This window comes from Bombus flavifrons, chromosome 1 (genome assembly GCF_040668555.2).
Source record: "Bombus flavifrons isolate JBK064 chromosome 1, iyBomFlav1_principal, whole genome shotgun sequence".
Lineage (NCBI taxonomy): Eukaryota > Metazoa > Arthropoda > Insecta > Hymenoptera > Apidae > Bombus > Bombus flavifrons.
This window is the reverse complement of record NC_138442.1, coordinates 12,525,029-12,547,866: the sequence shown is the minus strand read 5'-3', so window position 1 is coordinate 12,547,866 and position 22,838 is coordinate 12,525,029. Positions and strand designations below refer to the sequence as shown.

Sequence of the window (22,838 nt, the reverse complement as noted above, 5' to 3'; positions counted from 1 at the left end):
CTTAACGCCGGTTCACGTACAAGAAGCGTTCGATAGGATGTTATTTTTAGTACGACGCTGTCGGTTAGTCGACTAACGAATTATTAATAAATCACCGCCTATTTTTGATTAGGCGGATAGCGTCGATCGACAGACGGGCAAACTATGCGCGAGTTTGCATCTCGCGTAAGTTTGTCGAACGGTTCCACGACTACAGCAAACTCCTGAAACATCGCAAGTTTTCTGTAACATTCTGCATTCTATAAATTAAAACGTCTGTATCTCTTTCGACCATTCCACGATAATACGTTGCATCTTTCGTCGTTTCGCTGTGAATGCAAGATTTTCTTATTCTTCGCGTTTCCAGCGTATATTAATTGCATTTTACATACTACGATTAACGTATGTTAATCGTAAAAATCCTCTCGCCTTTGTTTAACTTCGAGCAAATCCATCTGTTTGAAAATATAATTCGAGAAGTAGAAGTTCGATAGAAGGTTGTTCTATCTATTGGCTTGGCAACTAAGTGGTTGCGGATTTTGTCATTACCACCTAATGACAAAATCCGCAACCACTTAGTTGCCAATCCAATAGCAGCTACTACACGATTTAAGCACCGTACCTTGGATATTTCACGCATCTTCTACTTAGTTGCCAATCCAATAGATAGAACAACCTTCCATCGAATTCTACTTTTCGAATTATATCTTCAAACAGATGAATTTGCTCGAAGTTAAGCAAAGGTGAGAGGGTTTCTACGATTAACATACGTTAATTGTATTATGTAAAATGTAATTAACATACGTTGGAAACGCGAAGAATAAGAAAATCTTGCACTTACCACCTAATGACAAAATTCGCAACCACTTAGTTGCCAATCCAATAGCAGCTACTACACGATTTAAGCACGATATCTTGGATATTTCACGTATCTTCTCGTATTACGAGGATCGTGTGCAATTTTCCGCTTTCAAATATCCTAGAAATGCATAAATATTCACCGTACTTGTTATAGAAGAAATAGCGAAATACGTTATTTGCACGTTACAAATTTATGGCGAATCGAGTCGAACACCGCTGGGATTATCAATTTGCCATTAGTTTGTACGTATTGGCAGGATTTGCGCGCGGTTATCGCACATGAGTCAAAAATATTCTTACGAATAAACGATGGTGTTCGTTATCAAGCATCGTAGAGTCAGAGTGGCTACTAATAAAGCGGACGTGTCTACTTAATTAGCACAGAAGGATGATCGTGTGGATTAAACTAGGTCAGGCGAGTGACGCGCTTACATGCCTGACCGGCTAATATTTATTCTTGGCATTGCACGCAGCGGAGATGCTGCAGCCCGTAAAAATATCGTTTACATTTACGCGATTTCCCGAGCGTCGCTTTGTCAACGCGCTTCCGACATTGCTGCACCGCGTGATGCTTGACGCGCAGCTCTCTTGGAAAAAGATCAGGAACTTGTTTGTCGTTAGTTTTAGTTTAACGGATTTACACGATCTTTCTTATTCGCATAAATTTCATACTCGTCACATTCCGCGTTATGTTTTCTATTAATATACAGGGTGGTTGGTAACTGGTGGTACAAGCGGAAAGGGGGTGATTCTACGTGAAAAAAGAAGTCGAAAATATAGAATAACAATTTTTCGTTTGAGGCTTTGTTTTCGAGAAAATCGTCTTTGAATTTTCGCTCGGTACGCGTGCGGTACGTTATAACGGATCTCCCTGTAGATCGTTGTCTCGATGGAAAAATTTAAAAAAAGAAGGAAATAAAGAAAAGAATTCTTATTCTATATTTTCGATATATATTATATATATTATATATTATACAGGGTGGTTGGTAACTGGTGGTACAAGCGGAAAGGGGGTGATTCTACGTGAAAAAAGAAGTCGAAAATATAGAATAAAAATTTTTCGTTTGAGGCTTTGTTTTCGAGAAAATCGACTTTGAATTTTCGCTCGGTACGCGTGCACTTTATTACGTCTCGTTATAACGGATCTCACTGTAGATTTAAAAAAAAATTAAACAAAAAAATTTTTATTCTATATTTTCGACTTCTTTTTTCGCGTAGAATCACCCCCTTTCCGCTTGTACCACCGGTTAACAACCACCCTGTATATTATGGTCGAATATCTTGCGTGTATACGAGCGATCGATAATATTGGTGGAAAGATATATCGTTCTAGACAGTGCAATTTATTTCATTGTCCATCTAACGATGGATACGTGTATACGTCGGGTCCAAAAATATGGAATATTCAAATAATACGGTAATTGTTTGCTGCGATTTGTATGCGATTTTTGTACGAAACGTTCATCGTGCGCGCGTCTTCAGCGCCGATACTTCTATTTCTAAATATTAGAACGTTCGTTAATCCTACGCCGGGTGCGATAGTCGAGCCAAGTCCGCAGGAAAACAACTAGTCGGTCTCATGGAACGATCGATCAGGTGTTACGTATTGACTTTCAGTAGTCCTTTGATCGCGTAAAACACTGGCGGTGAATCGGATAAGAAACACCGAGAAGTCTGTGAAAAATCTGAATTCGACTCGTCGAGTCATTTCGAGTATGTACGCAAGCAAATAAGAAACGTAATAGAAAAAGTAAAATTCTTAGTAATTCTTATGCACTTTTTAATTTCCTAATGATTGTTCGATTCTGTTCAATTTTTCCTAAGATAGAACACGCTATAGAGATTAACGTACGATTAATATCGATTGCTGCGAGAAAGAACATTCGGAAACGATGGAACTCGTAATTTTCCTCCCTCGAGAACATACTTATCTTGAAAGTTAATATCTTGGATCCAAATGAGATCTCATGGAACGTTGATTCTTAAAGCGAAGCGGAGATAACTTAGCGTGTTCACCTTCGGAAACTTCAGCGTTTGATCGATGGTAATCTTAACGGTCGATGAGAAGCCGGTGCATGTTGCTAATACGAACGTTGCTAATACGAACGTTGCTAATACGAACGTTGCTAATCGCTCGAATGGTCTCGCGATGGAAAGTTAACGAATTAACACTTTGACTGCCACGCCGAAATCACACGTTTCGCTGAGGATGCCACGGGAGTATTTTTATTATTCAAAGCATATGATGGCAAAATAATAATAAATTGACGATATAAGACAACATTCTTCCCCAATGGACTGTTTATCTTATTGGTGGTCACGGCTGACCACCGTGGCGCCTTACTAACAGTTGATAGCGACATATTATAACAAGGCTTTGTTTATTTCAACAAACCATTCGCATTTGTTATTTCGTCGTAAGCAAAACGTGCAGAATATATTGTTGAGACGTGTAGAAGATATTAGTAAACGGTATTTGCTCATGTTATATATAATAGTAAGGTATGTGCACACTTGTAACTTTAATTATATGATTATAAAGCAGCATTTACGATTATTTTTTAAGCTGTGTTTATAATAATATTCGTAGATTATCCCTCAAAGATATGGATGCAAACACAGTGCACCGTTAGATGCAAGATTCGTTCTCATTTTTTTTTATTGATGTTCTAATAAAAATGTTTAATCGTTCAATGGTACACTTTTTACTTCAAAGTATCTTCTATTTATCGGTTATATTCAAAATGCCCTAACTGTCATTTTCAATTTTCATACAATTTTTACAATTGTAAGAAGTTCAGGCGTTCCGGTTACCAATGACCAACGTGGCAGTCAAAGTGTTAAGGAGGAAGCGGTTCGACGTATCTGCGTTCGCGCGTACCAAACCGAGCTCCGACGTGTAAAAGAGTTAACGATTTTAATCGTCCGGGTGCGGCCGGGTTCAACGATACGGTCATTCTTTTCGCTAGTCAAATCTGCAAAGCGGCTCGTGAATTTCTTATTTTCATCGGAACTGCACCTGCCGCAGGTGCAGCTGCGAGCCAATGAAATATCGTTTCAGGCCGATGACCAAAAAGTTCGCCACGACGTCGATGGTTTCGGTGAACATGTTTCGATTCCAACCCCGTTTCCTCTCCAGACTATCTGTCTACATAGTAGCCGTAGTATAGTAGAGTCTTCTACGTTCAAACTAACAGCATTTTCAGCTAATGGAACAATCGGTTTTCTCGTATTAAATTCTACTCGCTCCACGCTTTGACCACCGTACGCTCTGACAAGCATATAGCATGAGTTCTCGCATACTTTTCGACCGATTAAAAACATTCAAACGATCGCTCGGAAATCTCGTTCCGATTTACATCTCCACCCAAAATACGTTTATCGAATTATACACGTGGCTTTTCGTTTCACGACATTTCTCCATCTTTCGCGCAATTTGGATGTTCCATCCTTTCGGAAGCTTTCAGGTTTTTCGGCGAGAAACTCCTGACTTTTTACGTCGACCAAAGAGTTAAAAATTGGAAGGAAGTTTCTGAGCAGCGTTTAACAAACGTGTAACATTTTATTGGAAATCAACGAGCATATTTAAAGATACTTCTAGTGACGTTTTTTTAGCGCGATATGCTTGAAAGCAATTTCCTCGACGGAGAGGTACTAAGCAAAATTTATCGTTTTATTAAATTCCTTAAAAATCGGAACGAACTTTCCGAGCAATCGATATTATATCTGATATATCGATAATTCTTTCGTATTATACGAGCATATAACGTAGAAACGTTTCGTTCATAGCATCCATTGCTTTTTCTTTACTGTTTTATTTAACGGTAGTAGAAGTATGTAAGGCGCGAATTGACATTTGCAGACCTTGAAGTGTTAAATAGAGACGAAGAAACTTGTCATTGTTTATTTGCAGTCGCCTCTTATCGTTTTGGCTAGTGGACCTTATAAATCTTTCATCGCGGGTAACCGTGCAAAGCGTAAAGATATGTAGAAACGTAATTCAAAGTATATTCTTACGAAAGTCGCTTTCTTATTGTGTGTCACACCATCGAAGCTCTTATCCAAATACTTGGGTGCGAGAAGGTGCATCCTCGTCGTTTATTTTTGTCTTTCGTGCCACGATGCGTATAACGTACAGTACAGTAGAATCTCATCTGTATCCGAGCAGCTTGCGGTTATTCAAACCAAATAGTTTGGATAACCGATAATACAAATTCTCTAGCTGTCCTTCTCGACTCGTCTTATTACTTCGGATAGTAATATAACAAGGTTTTGAAAAACGGAAGTTGATCAGTTGTTTCCGTATCGCGTTCGACCATCTACCGTTTCGACACACGACATTTACTTTAAATACAGATAAGCCATCGTATATTATATTCATTCTAAGAATACGCGCGTTTGTATAATAATTAAAGTTAATACGATGGAGCGCGACAGCTTGTACGATAGGGTCTCGTCTACGAGTTTCTCAAATCCAGCGTTAGTTTGTTCGCGTAAACGAAATGCGAATAAACGATATATTGTGTTTGTAACTGGAAAAAATATTTATTAGCATAACGAGTATCGTGTTTGGTTGAAAGAACGTTTGAACAGTAGAAGGTCAGATATCATAGAATATTTGGATAATGGTAATTAGGATACAGGAGGCTTTGCAGCACATAGTAGCTGATGCTAACTACGCAACTAGCGAAAACCTTGCGTTGCTAGCATGCATTTACGTAGCATTCGATATCTTATCTTGTACAGTAAACAAGTCGCAACGTTATTGCAGTCCGTTTGAAAAATTCGAGGGAATATTCCTTGTCGCGAATAACGACGACGCAGTACAAATTTTCTATCGCTCGTTATCTTAAAAGGAGAAAAAAAGCAATTGCGAAAAGCGAAGATTATCGAACGTGAAAAATGAATAATTCACACGATAATTGAGCCTGTTAACTGGCGCGTTTCTTAATAAGAAATTAAAAGGTGTTTAAGAAGAATTATGTATATGGGTTAAAAGCACATGCCGGTATTTTCGATACGAATTCAGTAATGGGTTAAAAAGTAACAATAAAAGAGTAACAAATGTTTGCTCAAGTGGATGAACGACAAGCAACGCAGCGTGTAAATTTGAAAAAAATCCATTCGAACATTTACGAGATATCTTAACACGATTTTACTTCCACTATTTGTTTGCTATTTGTTCCGAATAATCCAACAAGTTGGTCGTATTACGGTAAACATCGAATTGTCGATTCAACTCGTCTAAAGTTGAATTGTACATATTTTAATACGCTTACATGTTACAAAAAAAAAAAAAAATGAGAGAGAAGAAAAAAGAAAGGATTGGGTCGATTCATTTTTATCTACGCTAGATACAATATTTCAATACTCGCGTGTTCTGTACAGAATGCTGCAGTTTAAAACGCGTGCTTGGATTTTACAATGAATTGCATTTTCTTTCGTCCTTCCCTTGTTATTAACATTTATGTACGCTGCATACAGAACAGACTTAAATTGAATCCGAGCTTCCCATAGAAATTACGTAACGCTACAAAATAAATCGCTACGAACCTTCGAACTCAAATTTTCTCAATTTCCGAATGGACCAGTTGCTGCTTGCATAACAAGATCCAATTATTTTCTTCGACAATGTTTCGAAGCTCGTCGCTGGCTAGTTATCGTGCGACAAGGTCAATAATAGGCCGGTCGTCGGATGTTATCTTCGTGAATCGTAGTAAATAGCTACTGATACGAGCAATGGTTATTTATTGTCGCGTATCTTAGTAATGTAATAGAACGTCGTTCGTGACTCGTTCGTTGGATTCAAAACTCGAACGCGTTCGAATCTTTTGCGCGCAATGACTGGCGAAAATGTTGGGAAACTCGTAGAAGCTTCCCGTGTACGATATATCGTACAAAATGTTCTGAAATTTCATAACGAGACACGACTATCGTGATAATATCGGCAAAATTTCAAACGGTTCTAAGAGAATTTATATGGAAGTTACGAGGCATTTGTTGCAAACACGCATTTCGCGAAGAAGATATATTAATAAACTGGAAGATACGGTGCTTACAGATCTCTTGAGACTATCATTCGATCTGTTTGAGACTACTATTCGTGCTGTATATCGATTTCTCATTAAGTATATGTTTGCGACAATATCTTCAGAAGAAATATCCCAGAAAGCAATCGGTGTAAATTTCTTTGCATCGTTTCTTCCTTATATCGTCTCGTTAAAAGAATTGCAATCAACGGAACAATTTAATCGTTGTAACAGATTCGCTGATCGGTGAAATTATAATTATTGAACTGTCTCGTTGACGAAGATTCTAGCTTCGGCCAATGAGAAAGTATTACGTTATCCGTTAAATTGTCTTTCTTTTACAGACACGTCTTTTACAACAATGCATCTTTATACAAACATGAAACCTAATCTGTCGAACGTTGTGATCTTTATTTTGATAGAACAAAATAGATCATACGTAATTCGATAAAATAATATAAAACGGACAATATTGTGCATCCATTATTTCCTTATAAAACGAAAGAAACTTTTCGGACGACCTAATATTTACATACGTTCGTTCCCATTCGTTTCCCACACGTTTCGTGTGTTACTATTGCGTTGGCAACTAAGTGATTGCGGATTTTGTCATTAGGTGATAATGGTGCTAACGAAATTCCACAAAAATTCGTATAATTTCGTTATAATTGAGGTGGTCGTTGGTGAAGGTGTCCACGAGAAATACTCTTGATGTTCAACAATAAAGTTTATGAAACTATCAACAATTAAGAACAATTAACGATTAACAATTAACTATCAAGAGTCAATAATCCGTTTCTCTAATTGTGTTTGCTTTGCTACGACGCTTAATCTTTCGCACTTCGCAGCTCGGGGCAGAATGAATCTGGTTCCAAACCAACGGGTTCTTTTCTTCGTTGCCCCTCGATATCCCCACTACGCACGCGGTTATTAGATGTTCGCGACGGTTGCCGCGTATGCAATCTTCCAAATTGAACCATGAATTGAAAGAACCATAGGAATATCGATGGTACATTAGGCATGTCGGCCTTACGCTTTGAAGGTATAGCGCTTTGTATCGCGAAGCCGTTGGAAAATTCCGTGGTGGAATGCCACCACATAATATGCAGGGTGGTTGGTAACTGGTGGTACAAGCGGGAAGGGGGTGATTCTACGCGAAAAAAGAAGTCGAAAATGTAGAATAAAAATTTTTCGTTTGAGGCTTTGTTTTCGAGAAAATCGACTTTCAATTTTCGCCCGGTACGCGTGCACTTTATCACGTCTCGTTATAACGGATCTCACTGTAGATTTTTAAAAAAATTAAAAAAAAAACACCCTGTATAATATATAATATATATATTATATATATCGAAAATATAGAAAAAAATTTTTTTTTAATCTTTTTTTTTAAATTTTTCCATCGAGACAGCGATCTACAGTGAGATCCGTTATAACGTACCGCACGCGTACCGAGCAAAAATTCAAAGTCGATTTTCTCGAAAACAAAGCCTCAAACGAAAAATTTGTATTCTATATTTTCGACTTCTTTTTTCGCGTAGAATCACCCCCTTTCCGCTTGTACCACCAGTTACCAACCACCCTGTATATTATAATATAATATAATAATTTCGTTTCGTTACGCATTTCGTATAAGTTGTACAAGGTAGTCGTAAGAAAAGTCTTTTGCAGTAAGCGTTCGAATATCTTCGCGAGCTCGTGTGCGATGCGTAGGAAACAGATTGCATTGATGCGCACGGTTGCTGTGATCAAATGTGAGCGCAAAAAGATTCGTTTGAACTGCACGTTGGTCTCATTGTATCGGTGCATTTCGTTGGCTGGCTTTGTAGGTGATGCGCGACGCACACGTGTTTCGTACGAACCAACGAATCTTTGAATAGCATCCATTTTCCGAGAAAGTAATTCAGCATTGATTTAACCGCGTGGGTGTTCATCGAGAGGTGGATGGCGCAATAAAAAGAGAGTATCAGAAATTGTGCCGTAACGATTTTCAGCGAGCGCCTCTTTAGATACAGCGGCTCTATTTTTGACCAAGCGAATTCGTTCAATTGCAATATGTTTCGCGCGTCACTCGCGTGCGAGAACGCAGCCGAACCAACAGGGAAACGTCCAGCTCGGTGCTTCGTTTCTTCGCGAGAAATTCTCCTTTCCATTGATCTCGTCGTCTTCGTTTGCTATCGTCGGATAAACGCAGCGACCGATTACACGTTTAGCAGGCGCGTGAAGCGTCTAAGGATTTTTACAAAAATCGATAGATCCCTGTAACGTATAATCGTGGAAAAAGTAATTACAATTAATCGCAAATAATCGTAAGAATGGAAAAGTTTCGTGGTAAGACAGCGCGTAAGATAAGACAATGGGTCGAGTAAATTGCGCTAAAAGTTTTACCTCTATCTTCTGGATATTAGCTACGATTGGATTGCTAATTAAAACATATCTTAAGGAACTTTGTATAAAAGTAATCGGTACAAAGTTCATCGAGAGATATTACAACGAATGATAGTAAGTAATAGTTGGAATATTTGAATGGAAAATGCGCTCGGTACGTACGTATCTACGATAGATGAGAAATCTCCTCAGTTTTGAATAATTGTGAACCTGTTGCGTTTTATTCGGAGCAGAGAAACGCAGTGAAATAAGATGGCCTGTTAAAAGAGGTAGTAGTTTATTTATTGCCTAGAGAAAAAACGTAGTAAACATAGTAAGCTGTAAAAGTTACGCGTAGTAATACAGTGGTAAATACGATCCTCGCGATAAAATGATGAGAAAATAAACTCGGCTGCGCTGCAAAATGTCCGTTGACGCGAATCACCGATTCGCAAGGAAGAAATACTGAATTAATATTACGATAGAATTGAAGCAGAGAAATATCATCGAGTTCGTGACGTTGAGGTTCTTTCGAGTGATTTGTTGTATATCGATCTTCTAACTGGAGTGAGAACGATCAGCAAGCTACCGCCACTGTAGGACAAGATTCAAAATCGAATTATTCGACCAACAGATTTGCCAAAAAAATTAAAGTTATTCGTTTATACGAACCATACTCGCTCTTGCTACAGTTTATCGATTACTTGCTGTATAAGACGACGATAAAATATTTTAACGGTAAATTGATTGTTCGTGTACCGTTCGTTATGATACTCCTTCGTAACGAAAGAGTTAAAATTATACAATCGACATTGGGGCACGTACATCGTCACCCTTCAACGTGTACGAACGTTTCGAATTTTGTAGAAAAATGTGCGAAAAGATTACATTTTTTCTTTTATCGAAAACAGTTATTTCAGATGAGTCCGCGAGAAGGAAGAAAAATAAAAGATTTGGAAAAAGTGGTATCACGGAGTTATATTAAAAACACGAAATGCTTTACTGGAGCGCACGTAGAAGCTTAGATATACGTGCTAGCAAAAATTATGTACCCGTGTTCCACGCGTGAATGCAACGATATACGCGTTACAGTGCGCGAACGAGTGTTGGAATGGAGAACTTTCTTTCGTATAGAGAATTTTCTTGATCTAAAAATTATATTTACCATCGAATGGATCAATTATTTTCGTCGTCTTAAACGTGTCTGTTATTTTTTAAATATACGACAAAAAGTTTTATTTCGGAAACAAATAGTCGTTTCCTCGTCGTTAGAGGGTTTCTGGGGATTTCAAGAGATCGCGTTATCTTTTTAAACTTAAGCACGCTATATTTTCTCGTATGTGGCGGATGTTTGGACAATTTCAACGACCTATAATGCAAATACATACAATGTCAAATAAAGAACTAAAAGTAAAGGAGCGAAGGAGTAAAACGACGAGTCTTACGTCATAAGACGCGCTGGAAGTGGTGTCCGTTTGCATTGACGTAACATTGCAATCATTAAATTACTAAAGCTCGTACATTTGTTATCAGTGCTGTACAACTTCTGTAAATGAAGTTTCTTCGTATCTCTGAAAATAATTAAGTAACATAATTAGAAGATACGAGTGGCTCGGAGGAAGTCGCATCTATCGATTAATCCCATAAATAAAGTTGAAAAGGCTCTGACTTCTGAAAGATTGATACGATCGAAGCTGGTGATTCCATGTTGTACACATTTTTATATGCATTAAGGATTAATCCGTTTGCACGTGGAAATTTTAATATTTCTTTTTATCAGCTCGATAATTAATAACCGATTATGTCGCTATAAATCACGACTATTTGCTTTCAGTGAGATTAATTTATATCTTTGGTAACAATTTCTTGATGATTACAAGGGAGAGGGGTTGATAAAAGAAATTCGTCCTTTGATCCATTGTAGACTCGTTAAAATTGACAGATCTTTTCTTGGAATGAAATGTTCCACGAATTTCTTATTTGGGAAACCAAGGTAACGACTAATCGTCTGAATCTTTTCTACCATCCAAACGTTCGTTTCTTTCTTCGCGTATAACGTGCCCGAAAATCGCATAAATCGATTACACGAGTATCCTTTTTTTTTTCTTTTTACGAACGTTATATCCCAACGTTGAGAAATTTAATTAATATAATTAGAAATTTCTGGTTCTGTACTACCCCTCTTGGTTAAAATATCTTATCTGTTATTTCGAAACCGAAGGAGTTTGTTTATCTCTCAATGTAAATTATTCGGTCAGTGTTTCGTACTAGCTTCCATCATGATATAACTTTATTGGGAAAACGAAGAAGCACGAGGAATATCAAACGTTCCGATATGTCTTGAGAAACGAAAAAATGCCACGTTTTAGCCCAAAGAGGGCAATATAGTTACGTAATGTAATTTTTCCTGTGCAAATGCACGCGAGCCGTAGTTCTCGTACTCGAACGGCAGATATTAAAATCGAGCGAAGTCTCATCCTTCCACATACAGCGTATCGCTCGGGATATAGTGTTCCACGTGTACGTCCTGCCCCGTGCTTCAGGGGCAAAGGACTCTGCCTCTGTCTTACCTTCTCTACGATATTCTCCGCGTGTCTCTTCTTCTGGATGTGCATGGATACGTACACACGTATATATGAAATGTCCGCGATATCTATAAACTCTCGGTGAACTTTCGCGATTACATTTCCGCGAAGGAATGTCGCCTATGCTTCGAGATATCGTTAAGGAAGAAGAGTTCGATGCTACGAAGATCCGCGCCGAGGTGGAGATGCTTGATAAACTCAGCCATTCGACTACCAAAACAACGGTTCCCGCGTCCGATCGATATAGGTGCTCGTTTAAACGAATATTCCCGTTTCCCAAAGGAGCTACAGTGAGCGTGATCGTTGAATCGCGGATATTTATGTAAATTCGTTTTTTTTTATAAAAGCAGATAAAGGAATAGAATCTAAGCAGTTTCTTTTACATACTAAATACCGCGGATAGGCAGGGCAAAACTGCATATTTTATACGTGCTTTTGCATATTACGTGCAATTTTCTCTGCATTTTTTGCGCTTGCAAATTTTACATAAACGCGTAAAAACTCGCGGTCTAGTAACGATGATCGTGGTCGATTCGACGCATTTTATGATCAACGAAGACACGCGAACGATTCTTCTTGAAAGGCGTCATCGCACCTGTGCTTTTGTGTGTGCTTGGGGCGTTGGTCTTACAGCTTATCGTTATATCACCCTGGTATCAGCGTCAAGTTTTTAGTTTGCAACTACGAGGGACGATAAGTGGAATGTCTTTTAACACGTTCTCTGTTCTATAGTTTTCGTGAAATTTCTAATTCGATTCACGTAGGAACCGGCGATTGCTGTCATTTATTTTATATGCACGGGATATATCGGTGGTTGTAATCGATCAATGGCAACTGATGCAATATGTATGTTAATTCACTCGACTGAGGCTAAGGTATCGAAGACACAGTTTTTTGACTCTTTTGATTACGAAGCAGTTTATCCTTGAGTCTTTTCGATAGCAATATCCAGACTTTCGCACGTATAATTTAATCGCACCGTTGTCTTTGTAGCTATGTAAACTCTTCCAATCGCGAATAATGTTGTTCTCTGACGATACCAGGTCCCTTCTTGTCGATATAGGCTGTTACCTTATCGATTTAACACACCTACGGCATTGAGGCGTAAGTTGTCGTTTGTTTCAGCACGATACATTATCTAAGTGCTTTACGGTGTATTTAACGCGCTCTGTCGTTGTTACAAATTTTCCCAAGAAATACAATTATTCTTTAATTTCAAATCCATCCGTAAGAATTGACATTATGGGTCATCAGTGTCCCCTCCGCCCTATAGCGTTATCGGCGTGTCTAACGTCGGTAACCACATAACCCCACGGAATTTAACGCGTCAAGCGGTTAAAGAAATGTCCGTGCTCCCCTAAAACGTGATATATATCACGCCGTTACGGTAGAACGTTGATTAACCAGGAACAACAGCTTCTGAATGGAAACGTAGCAATTTCCTTCAACTTCTGTTCATACGAAGAGACACCGTAAAATTCTCCATTAATCAACGTCTCGATCATCGATCGTCGATCGTTTCTCTAATAATCGAGGATTTGCTCTGCCAATATCGCAGCAACCCTTCGATTGCGCGGCAGACACGCAGGGGCGGCTTCGAGCAAAAGAGGAGCCGAACACGATCGGACACCTTCTAAATGGACATCGATCGAGCGTGAAGAAAGAAGGCAGACGTCTCACGATTCGCAGATAATAATCGGACAGAGATGGCAGAGTAAAACGAAATTGGTAGGTGAGCGTCGTTAACCGGCGCTCGCTGCTCGAGAGAAGAAGAGTCGTGGAACGACGGGCGGTCGCGCGTGCACCGTCACGGCCCACAGTTTCGTCGTCGTTGATCACGAACGTGTCGATCGTCGACCAGACCAAACACATGCACACACCTTGGGGTTATCCTCGTGTAACCGTTGCTCCTCTCTTTCGCTCTCGCTCTGTGCCTTCCTGTCTTTCTCTTTGCTCTCTTTCCCGTAGACTCGTGCATTCCTCCGTCCACGGGCACGGTTTACCCTACGCTCGACCAGGAACAACCCCCGAAAATCAGCCCCTGAACGAACAAAGAGTCTAGTGTCTAGACGGCTGGATATTACCGGCGGCGACGACATGCACACCGTGTATCGCATTTTCTTTGTTTCTTTCGGTCGTTCGATACGCCTCTGCCTAGTTGCTGCCTTGGCTTCGTATTTTTAATGCGCCATATAATGTCAGCCTCTAACGCGTACCTAGGGAGGTTTGACTATCGCGCTACGTGGTAGATACGTATCTGGATCGCGTTATGCGGCATGATTGCTTTTCAAGCGATTTTCGAAAATGTTCAGACAGCTAAATAGATAGGGTTGGGTTCGTTTCAGCGGTTCGTTTTTCTTACATCGATCGTCGTTCGTTGTACGCTATATCGGTCAGAAGCGACGATGGATCTTTGAAGATCTTAAGTGGTTCCGAAGGATCGATTAGCCTGACGCGGTTAATCACCGACTAAAAGTTTGGAATTATACCGTATGTTATATAGAATGTAAGAATTTCAAGAGGATAATTACGCGTTAACGTTAGTTGAGACTAGTCGTTGAAAGTTTGCGGTGGGAAAATTCGATACTGTTGATTCGTGATAATTTAAAGTTAAATGGCTTGCTGAAGTCAAAACATCGTTAAAAAATAGGGAAACGTTGAAAAGTTACTTCGTTAAAATATCAGAGCTCGTTAAAAAGTCGCTCTTTCAAGTTGCTTTTCTCGTAATATCTTATTACGTGTAATTGTTCCCTGCGGCCAAACACCGTGCATATGTAGAATTACGAAGAGAAGCTACGTAAGAACGACAAAAGACGACGATAGTTTAAGAATAACGTTGAACGAATTTTCGTTTCGTATTAAAAAATCTGTGCGTTCCACCATCGATCGAACAGAGTGCCTCTTGTTGGTTCTCGTATCAAAACGAAGAAACAATCGATTAATGGATAATCTTCTTTTTTAGCTACAAGGAAAATCTGATCGTTGGATATTAAATAACGCACTCTGTGATACCTGAACGACGATAAGACGCAAAAATGTTTGTGATTCGATCGAAAGAGACCCACACGCCGCGCAATTGTTCATCCGCGAGCTTGAAGCGGTTTTAAAACGAGTGCATCGCACGTAAGTTGCTTCTCGTCACCTTATCAGTTCTGTTGTATAGCGCACACACAGCGGAACGTAGCGATAGTAGAACGATGTCGACGACCCGATGTATCAACACAGACCTACCTGACGCCAGCTTCTAGATACAGACGTCTATCTATAAACCCGTGTGTCTCCGTACTGTGTCGAGCTACTTCGAAACCATGGAGAACCCTTACGGTCACATTCTATAGAATTCGAACTGTCGATCGATAACTTTCTTCGATAATTCGTCCTCGATATCGGAATATTTTTGTCGGTGCGTGCTTGCGAATCGACACGACTACGTTTTTTCGTTGTCTTTCTTGCGTCGCGAAATACACGCGTTTCCTCCTTTCTTTTTCTTCTTGGTTTTATCTACGTACCTTGGAGCACGAATAGGTTTGGATTGGAAATATACCGAAAGCGAATTGGACAGTCATTTTGTCGTATTTTCAGTTTACAGTTGGAAGTTTGCTTTCGTGTTAGGATGTTGTACGACGAAGTGGATGAGCGGCGTAAACATATTTTTTCCTTTTTTCCTTTCAAAAATTTAGATAAATAGAGGAAAGAATATAAACCTTTCCCAGGCACTGGTCGATTCTATTTTCTAGATGTTTCTTTAATCTTAGCATAACTTTTCTATTAATTCATCTGGCGGGTTGAAAATTACAGTAGTGTAAGTCAACGTATTTCGACTCTTAAAAGCATCATCTCTCGAGTCTCGTAATTAAGTTACAATTTTATTCTCAACCGCGGTACGTTTTTACGACCTGGAAAAATATAACGAACTTTCTACGGTAACAAACAGGAGAAGAGAACCGTTTCATGAAAAAAATAGCTATGGTCTGACTTACGTTATTACGATTCTCAGCCTTTCATACGACTACCCTATACGATGGAACAAGAAACCTCGAGTACGTAAATATGGTATCACGAAACATTCGCGATAAACGTATTCGACTTGTCCCAAGACACTGGAAAGTGCAGTGAACGCGAGGAAATATAAAGAATACCACTGTACCGTGGCCGCGTCGAAGCGAACCGATTCCGACTGTTCCGGATATTGTAACGAAAGTCAATATTCCTTAAAGAACGGTTTTATCGATAAGAGCGATAAACAGAACCGTTCACTCTGCTCGATCGCACGAAATATCGTCGGTACGAAGACGGACACTCCGAGAAAGGAAAAGGAGGAAACGTTTTCCTGTACTTATGTTCTTTCCTTTTCGTTTATACGATCCGACGTTTGTTTTCGGAAACCATCGAACAACAGGCTGCTCATCTGTAAGTTAGAGCCGGACGAGGAATTCTTCGTGCGATAGAGTAAAAGCAAATCTGTAATGCGACTGTACGGAGTTGGCTGAACGTGAACAAAGGCACCGTTGATCCTGAGCAGCATCAGTTGATTGTTTCGAATTAGCGTTGTTATTCGAGAGAATACGCAATCGGCCCACGCCACCTGATGTTTTGTTCGCGACCACCGACTGAAATTACTTGGATTATGCGTTGCATCGATGAACATTGTCGGTTTCCATTTAACGCTATCGTTTCCTTGGCAAGTTACACGTATAACGGAGGCATGTGCTCGTTTTGATAGTTTCCTTAGTACGATCTTGACGAGATTCTCTTCCGACCAAGGTTTAGACTGCTTTGACAGTGGAAATGTGGCGTGGGCGTACATGCAATACGTCTTCGATCGTATCTTGGTCTGTGGTTATGTGAATTGCAGGTAGACAGGTAGATATCGTACGATTTGATGGATCAGGTACTTCGTTATTAATCAGATCGACTGCGATTGACACGATTCTTTATATGTATTTCACTATATCGAGCGAAGCGAGCTACAGTGAATTTAATTAATTATAGACCTTCTTGTGGTGGCATTTGTTCGTTGGAGGATTTATTAGAATATGTATATCGATGTTCATAATTTATCAGATAGATTTTGAAGGAAATGTTCATCGGGTAGTTTGCAAGGTCTCGAGGTAGACCCTAAGTACGGTTTCCTCGATATGCTATAATTTAGTATGGTCAATAAACAAACGGCTAATACATGTTAACGTTATTTCGCGTTACACGTATCCAGGGTAATTTCGTTTTAGACTCACAGTCTGACACATAGTTACCATCCAATATAACGATTTAAAGTGGGAAAGATAGGGTACAAAATATAAATAATGAAATTAATTTATGTAATTTTTATACATGGTACATGTGAATTTAAAGAGAATAGACAACGTTTTCTTGATTTAATCCAAACCGAGAATAAACTTTTTAAAGTAACACGCAAGTCGGATCGACTAATTCCTAAATCGAAAATAATCGCTAAACGTTAATCGTATATTCCGATGCTAAATTCAAGAAATTTAGAAAATAATTTTAGAACAAGAATTTTAGAAAATAGAAAATCAGCATCTACCAAACTTTTTATACACTAAAACGAAAAAAAAAGAAAAAAAAAGAGAGATACGTATCTCGTTCCACACATCTTGTCATTGTAAGGAAAAAGTATACCTTTACATCAGATATTCATTGAACCAGTACAAGAATATATGCATGAAAATCAACAGTGTATCGAACCTTTTTCACTTCAAGGTTCGACGAATAATTCTCAACCCGATCGACATGTGGCACATCCTTTCGGGAAAGTCTTCAGACATCGAACGTTTGATCGAATAAATTCCGTGCTATTGAAAGAGAAAGGAAAGTGTGTAATAGATCTTCTCGGAGTAATATCACGAGCGATCTTACAGTTGCCAACGACTCACTGAAAAATCTTAAATTCTTTCTCTTGAATCCTACTTCATCTATTATTCATGACCTGCAATTTTTTATCGTATTCGCAATATTTTCGACGTTACAAATTCGACCAACTTTGTTGCAAATAGTTCGTGACGAGATCTGTCGATCGATCTTCACGTTGAATTGATTGCAATGATTCAGGCACGTGTCATTTTTGCTATATATTAGCGCCGGTAATTATCATTTTTTTTGCATTATCAAGCAATCAACTGTCATCGCCGTCTTCCGTGTGATGTACATCGTTCTTTCTCGTTGGTCGGTATCATAGGTCTTTTTATCGTCACTGTCTGTACCTAACAGATGAGCATTAATGATAAAACAAGTATGAGAAGAGCTTCGAGACGTTGAAGCTTAACCATCGCGAATTACGAGTACAAAAGAAAATTTCAATATGTATAGAACGAGGAAAAAACATTTTGATTTATTTGATTCTTTGTTAAAATCACAAAGGAAACACTTTGGTTTATTCCATTGATTCGAAATGATACGCGAAATGCATCGTGATAACTAAAGGACGTATCCGATCAAAGCTATCTCGAGCTTTTTAAAGAACAATATTCGAACGGGACAGCGAGTTGTCGTAATTCGCTAAAAAAAAGAACTTTCAAAGAAGATAGGTTTCGACAACGCGATAACAATAAACGTAAATATCATCTGTTTTATTACATTGCAGGAAATAATTAAAAAAATGAAGGATGACGTGGACGAGGATGATGCTGGCGCGTTGTCTTCCACTTCTGTGCCGGAAACGACAATCTCGTACGGGTAAGAGTCCAGTTTTTCTACTCCGAATCGTGTTCAAGGTGGAAGAGGTTGGAATTAACAAACGCGTTACCTTCATCGTATATTTATTTCTTAGAAATTATTCGACGAAAGATACATCAGGTAATTTTCAGTAATATCGAGATGCATCGTATCGAGAGATATACGAATGCGAGATATAAGACTGAAAATGATGACGTATCGACGTTTGTTAATTTCACAAGCAACGAATAGCCTGTAATTTAAATTGATGCCAGAATAATTTTAAACAAGCGATAGAATTCTGACTGTACGTACGCGCGTATAATTCGTCGATATGCATTTCGATCACGCACCACGTGTCCAGTTCCTTATCCTGCGCGAATAATTCGCGCTACCGATAAACAGGCAGTATACGACGTAGCGTTCGGTCATCGATCGACTGTGCTCGAAATCTCGCGCCTAAATTCAGTAAGAGCACACGTACGAGAATTTGTTTCTTATCGGAGCGAGTAGAAGCAGCCTTACACAAGGGAACCGCCTAAAAATGTGTTGTTATCATGCTGCGCGGTCCGAGCGCGGGTAGGTAGCATTGGAAGAAGACGAGGGGAACGACGATTGGTCGTCCGCATGGGAGGGGAAACGCTGATTGTTAGGCAGAGTGGGGGTAGCGCTCCACCGGCAGTTCGCATCAGACTAGCGTACGTGTTGCGTCTTGATGTTCGTTAGCCTGTTTTTGGCAAATGACTATTCTTCTTTGTACATTCGTTCAAGCGTACGCGCAAGTACCGCATTGACAGTTTGACACGCGTTTCGTACGTATCCGTGCATTCGAAGACGTTATCGTCGGGCGAATCGTGAACCGTGCCGTGGCATTGTATTTCACGCGAAAAATTTAATCGCAGTGTGTCGCGTATATCGATAGACAGCGTAGTTGGGAACCGCAGTTCGAAATCAACGTCTATAACCATACGGGTTTCGTGCGTGTACCGATCGAAGTGACATTAGCCGAAACGGAATGTAGCAGATATTCCTTTGGCTCTATCTACGGAACGCATAATCGACGAAATAAGAAAACATTTTCTCCGTTCTAAGAGACATTTGGGACAGTGTGTCAAGGCCGGAAATTCTTCGAACTTACGTTGTGCCTTGGGTCTTTATCACGTTTCACACGATGTAACGGAACGCCTGAGCGGGAAGTAAAGGCTATCGTTTATGCATCTGAAACGCGTTTGGATCCGATGGTAACAGCTCGGCTCGTCGATCGATGCCCCCTCGCGATCCGTCTGTGTCTTCGTGTACGGATTTCCTGCTGCGCCTGGATCTAGAACACGGTGTCAAGGTCAAGAGAATCCGATCAAGAATTCGCGTGCATGTCAGACGTCCGTAAGCAGTAACAGCAGTCTGTAAACGCTTCTAGACGCTCGTCGATACGTGACGTTTCACCGTACGAGGATCAGTGTTTTCCAAAGTTGTCGATCTAACGTAGAGAGTGTTGTCAAGATCGCACGATTTTAGGAGAAGAACGTTACCACGATCAAATAAGTCGTGACGACTCGAAGCTAATACGTAATAACAACAATAATAATAATATTAATAATAATAATAAATAGCTTCGAATGTAATTCTCGTGTGATCTATCGAGCGTCTACGAAGGTCACCGTGTTTCTACAGTTTTTTTCCATCGATGCGAGCTTCCATTGGACTACAGGCTCGCGCACGAAGCGATAAACTGACGTAGAATTTGGCGGGACACGAAACGAACGCTACTAGGAAGGCGTACGTGCTATTTGATAAAATAATCGGTCTCTTTTTTTTTCTTTCTATTCTCCTTGTCCTTCTTTCTTCGTTTTTTCTTTTTACGCGCGCGTTCGAAGCATCGTCAACGAAGCTTCGATCTCGCCGAGTGTTTGTTCGCTGTTGGACGCAGATAGAGAGGTTTCTTTATCTGTACGCGAAGAAACAAGCGCGATCGCGCAAGCAAGATTAACCGGCGACCTGGCTAATTTTAATTCGCGCAACAAACAAGCAGCGAAGACGCGATTGTCGCGCGATAACGCCAAACATCGCCGCCGTAACGTCGAACGTCGCTGTTCGCGTGTTCTCCAATATGGCGAGTGACGCCGAAGACGAGTCCAGTATCTCGAGTGGTTTCGTTGTCTTCTGAATCGAACGTATCCCGTTCCAAGTGTCGACTATCGCGGTCGAAGGGCGCACAATCGACCATACAAAGTATACCGTTTATCCAGTGAAACGTTACGCGAGATATCAGACACGGTCGAATTTTTATCAGACTTGGACGATTGACATTCATGCGAACGTTACGATATGAGAAGCAAAGATGACGATCTATCGAATTCGAGGTTCTGTTTCGACGGTACAAGAAAATTTCGACATTCGCGCGGCCATGCGAACCGGTTTGCACATGGTTGAGGCGAATCATTAAGAGAAAATTCGTTGGACACGGTAAACTAAACTCGTTTGGAAAAGATGGCAACATTGTGGAGAGAGCAACAGGAACAAGTGTACCTGCACCCCCAGCAACATCAAACGTTACATCCGGGGATCATGACCGAGCAAACGCACCATCACCATCATCGATCCACCGCTATCACCAACATCACCACCATGGATCTGCCAGTTCCAAGGTCAGACTCGTTGTTCTATTAACGACATAATGTCGGAGGATGCGTCAAGGTGAACGGATATGCGTGTAATTCCGTGTAATGTTAAAGGTTCAGCGTTAATCGTTTTGTGGGTAACCCTGTTGCCCGGCTAGGGTGAAATATTTTTGTTACGTAATCGGCTGATGCCGGCCTATTTGACCGTAATGAAAAAATCAAGCTGGAATTTACATTTACTACGCAACTCTATTGCATATGAATATTAGATTGCTCGATCATTCGATATTTAAATAGGAAAATTTAAATTGCTATTGAACGAATAAGAATCATCTTGATAGATTAGAAATTCCATGCTTTTTTCCATCGCGTTCGAAAATTCTTGGTGCGCGTGGATAACGTGAGCCCTGAATCGGAACTTTTCTCACTGCGATCGACATTATTTGTCGCGTTACAAACAAACATCGATACCTATAATTCTGCTCTTGTAGATCTGTTAAACAGTAGCACGAGACAGATCGTTTTTGCGAGCGATTCGTTCGAATGAATTTTTGTTTTAACTAATCGCCAGGATTAAAAAGTAACCGGTTCGTGGAGCTCGATCGCTTGTCTATCCCGATATCCGCCGCGAACGATCGACAAAATTCGAGTAATGAAAATTCTTTCTCTTCCATTTTCGTTTCCTTTGATATCGCGTTCTAGTCGACACGGTCAGTTTGAAAATTAATGCGAGAGAGAACGGTGTAAGTTACATATGTAGGTAGGAGCGCGCAGAGATTGCAGAGGTCGCGTACATATTGCTTCAACCTTGCAATCTATATTCTACACCGAGCATAGATAGCAGTTGACATTATGTTTATTATCAACGTGTATTATCAGTCCTCTGACAATCGGCTTTAATGGATTGAATCTGTACTGGGTGGTCCATTAAAAATAAATCGAGACGATATCAGCGTTATATTAAAGAAAAGTGTTAACAAAAAGTTTCTATATTAAGATTTTCTCAAGTTATGGGCGTTATACTTTTAGAATAGTTCTTACTCTTTATTAATAATTTGGATAAAATTGCAAATTCAAAAAATCCTCAAAGTTGCAAAGTTCTAAACTCTTTCGTATCGAAGATTTCGAATTCTCCAATTCTCGATATTCTGAATCGTTCAACGTTCGAAATGGCAGAATGTTTCATTCCTTTTCTTTGAAATTCTCCATTTCTTAAATTAATAATTAACTGCTATTTATGTTTTCTATTCCTGTTCTGTATCACACACGCGACCCCTTGTTTACATTTAAAACTACGGCATTATAATTTAAAAACCGGCGATCATCGTTGAAACATTATCAAACAAGCTTCGATTGACGCATTCTCGAGAATGCAAGCTCGGAACACGTGGCGGCTATAAATGTTCTTTATTACGTTTTAAATTTGCTGACAGACGGTCACGGAAGCTTCGTTTTCCCCATCCGCGTCTCGTCTCGATAATCGAATTAGGAATTAGCTAAGGAATGTTCTGTCATCGAACGTTGAATGAAAAAACATGGCGACAGTTTGATGCAGAGTATCTGCAAATCTCTTCTCGTTCGCAACTTATGACCCGTATGCTTTTTTACAAATTGTTTCTTTTTTACAAATCATTGCGAACACTCGATTATCGTTGCAGCCAGCGATTATCATAAACGTTGACTGGCGTATTTAATGTCAGTGGACACGTGAACGTTACACGTGATTCTGC

At 39.8% G+C, this 22,838-nt stretch overlaps 1 protein-coding gene and 1 long non-coding RNA gene across 7 annotated transcripts in view; one reads left to right on the top strand and one right to left on the bottom strand.

Annotated features, from left to right (window-relative positions):
* The window catches only part of LOC138182437 (circadian locomoter output cycles protein kaput), a 94,713-nt gene that overhangs the window by 3,204 nt on the left and 68,671 nt on the right, over positions 1 to 22,838 (top strand). For 3 of the 6 annotated variants that reach the window (XR_011173800.1, XM_069118288.1, XM_069118279.1), the window contains exon 1: positions 19,176 to 21,135. Coding sequence is in view for 3 of the 6 variants with exons in the window: in XM_069118288.1 (XP_068974389.1) it covers positions 20,978 to 21,135 (158 nt within the window). In the remaining 3 variants the exon portion in view is untranslated. Of the gene's footprint in view, positions 1 to 18,419; positions 18,512 to 19,175; positions 21,136 to 22,838 lie in introns of those variants that run through there. The other 3 variants (XM_069118299.1, XM_069118307.1, XM_069118316.1) reach the window with 2 other exon arrangements.
* Positions 9,536 to 10,796, bottom strand: LOC138181365 (uncharacterized). The gene is made up of 3 exons (XR_011173496.1): positions 10,679 to 10,796; positions 10,399 to 10,602; positions 9,536 to 9,827 (listed from the first exon to the last, which is right to left on the bottom strand). It is a non-coding gene; the product is annotated as an uncharacterized LOC138181365 (long non-coding RNA).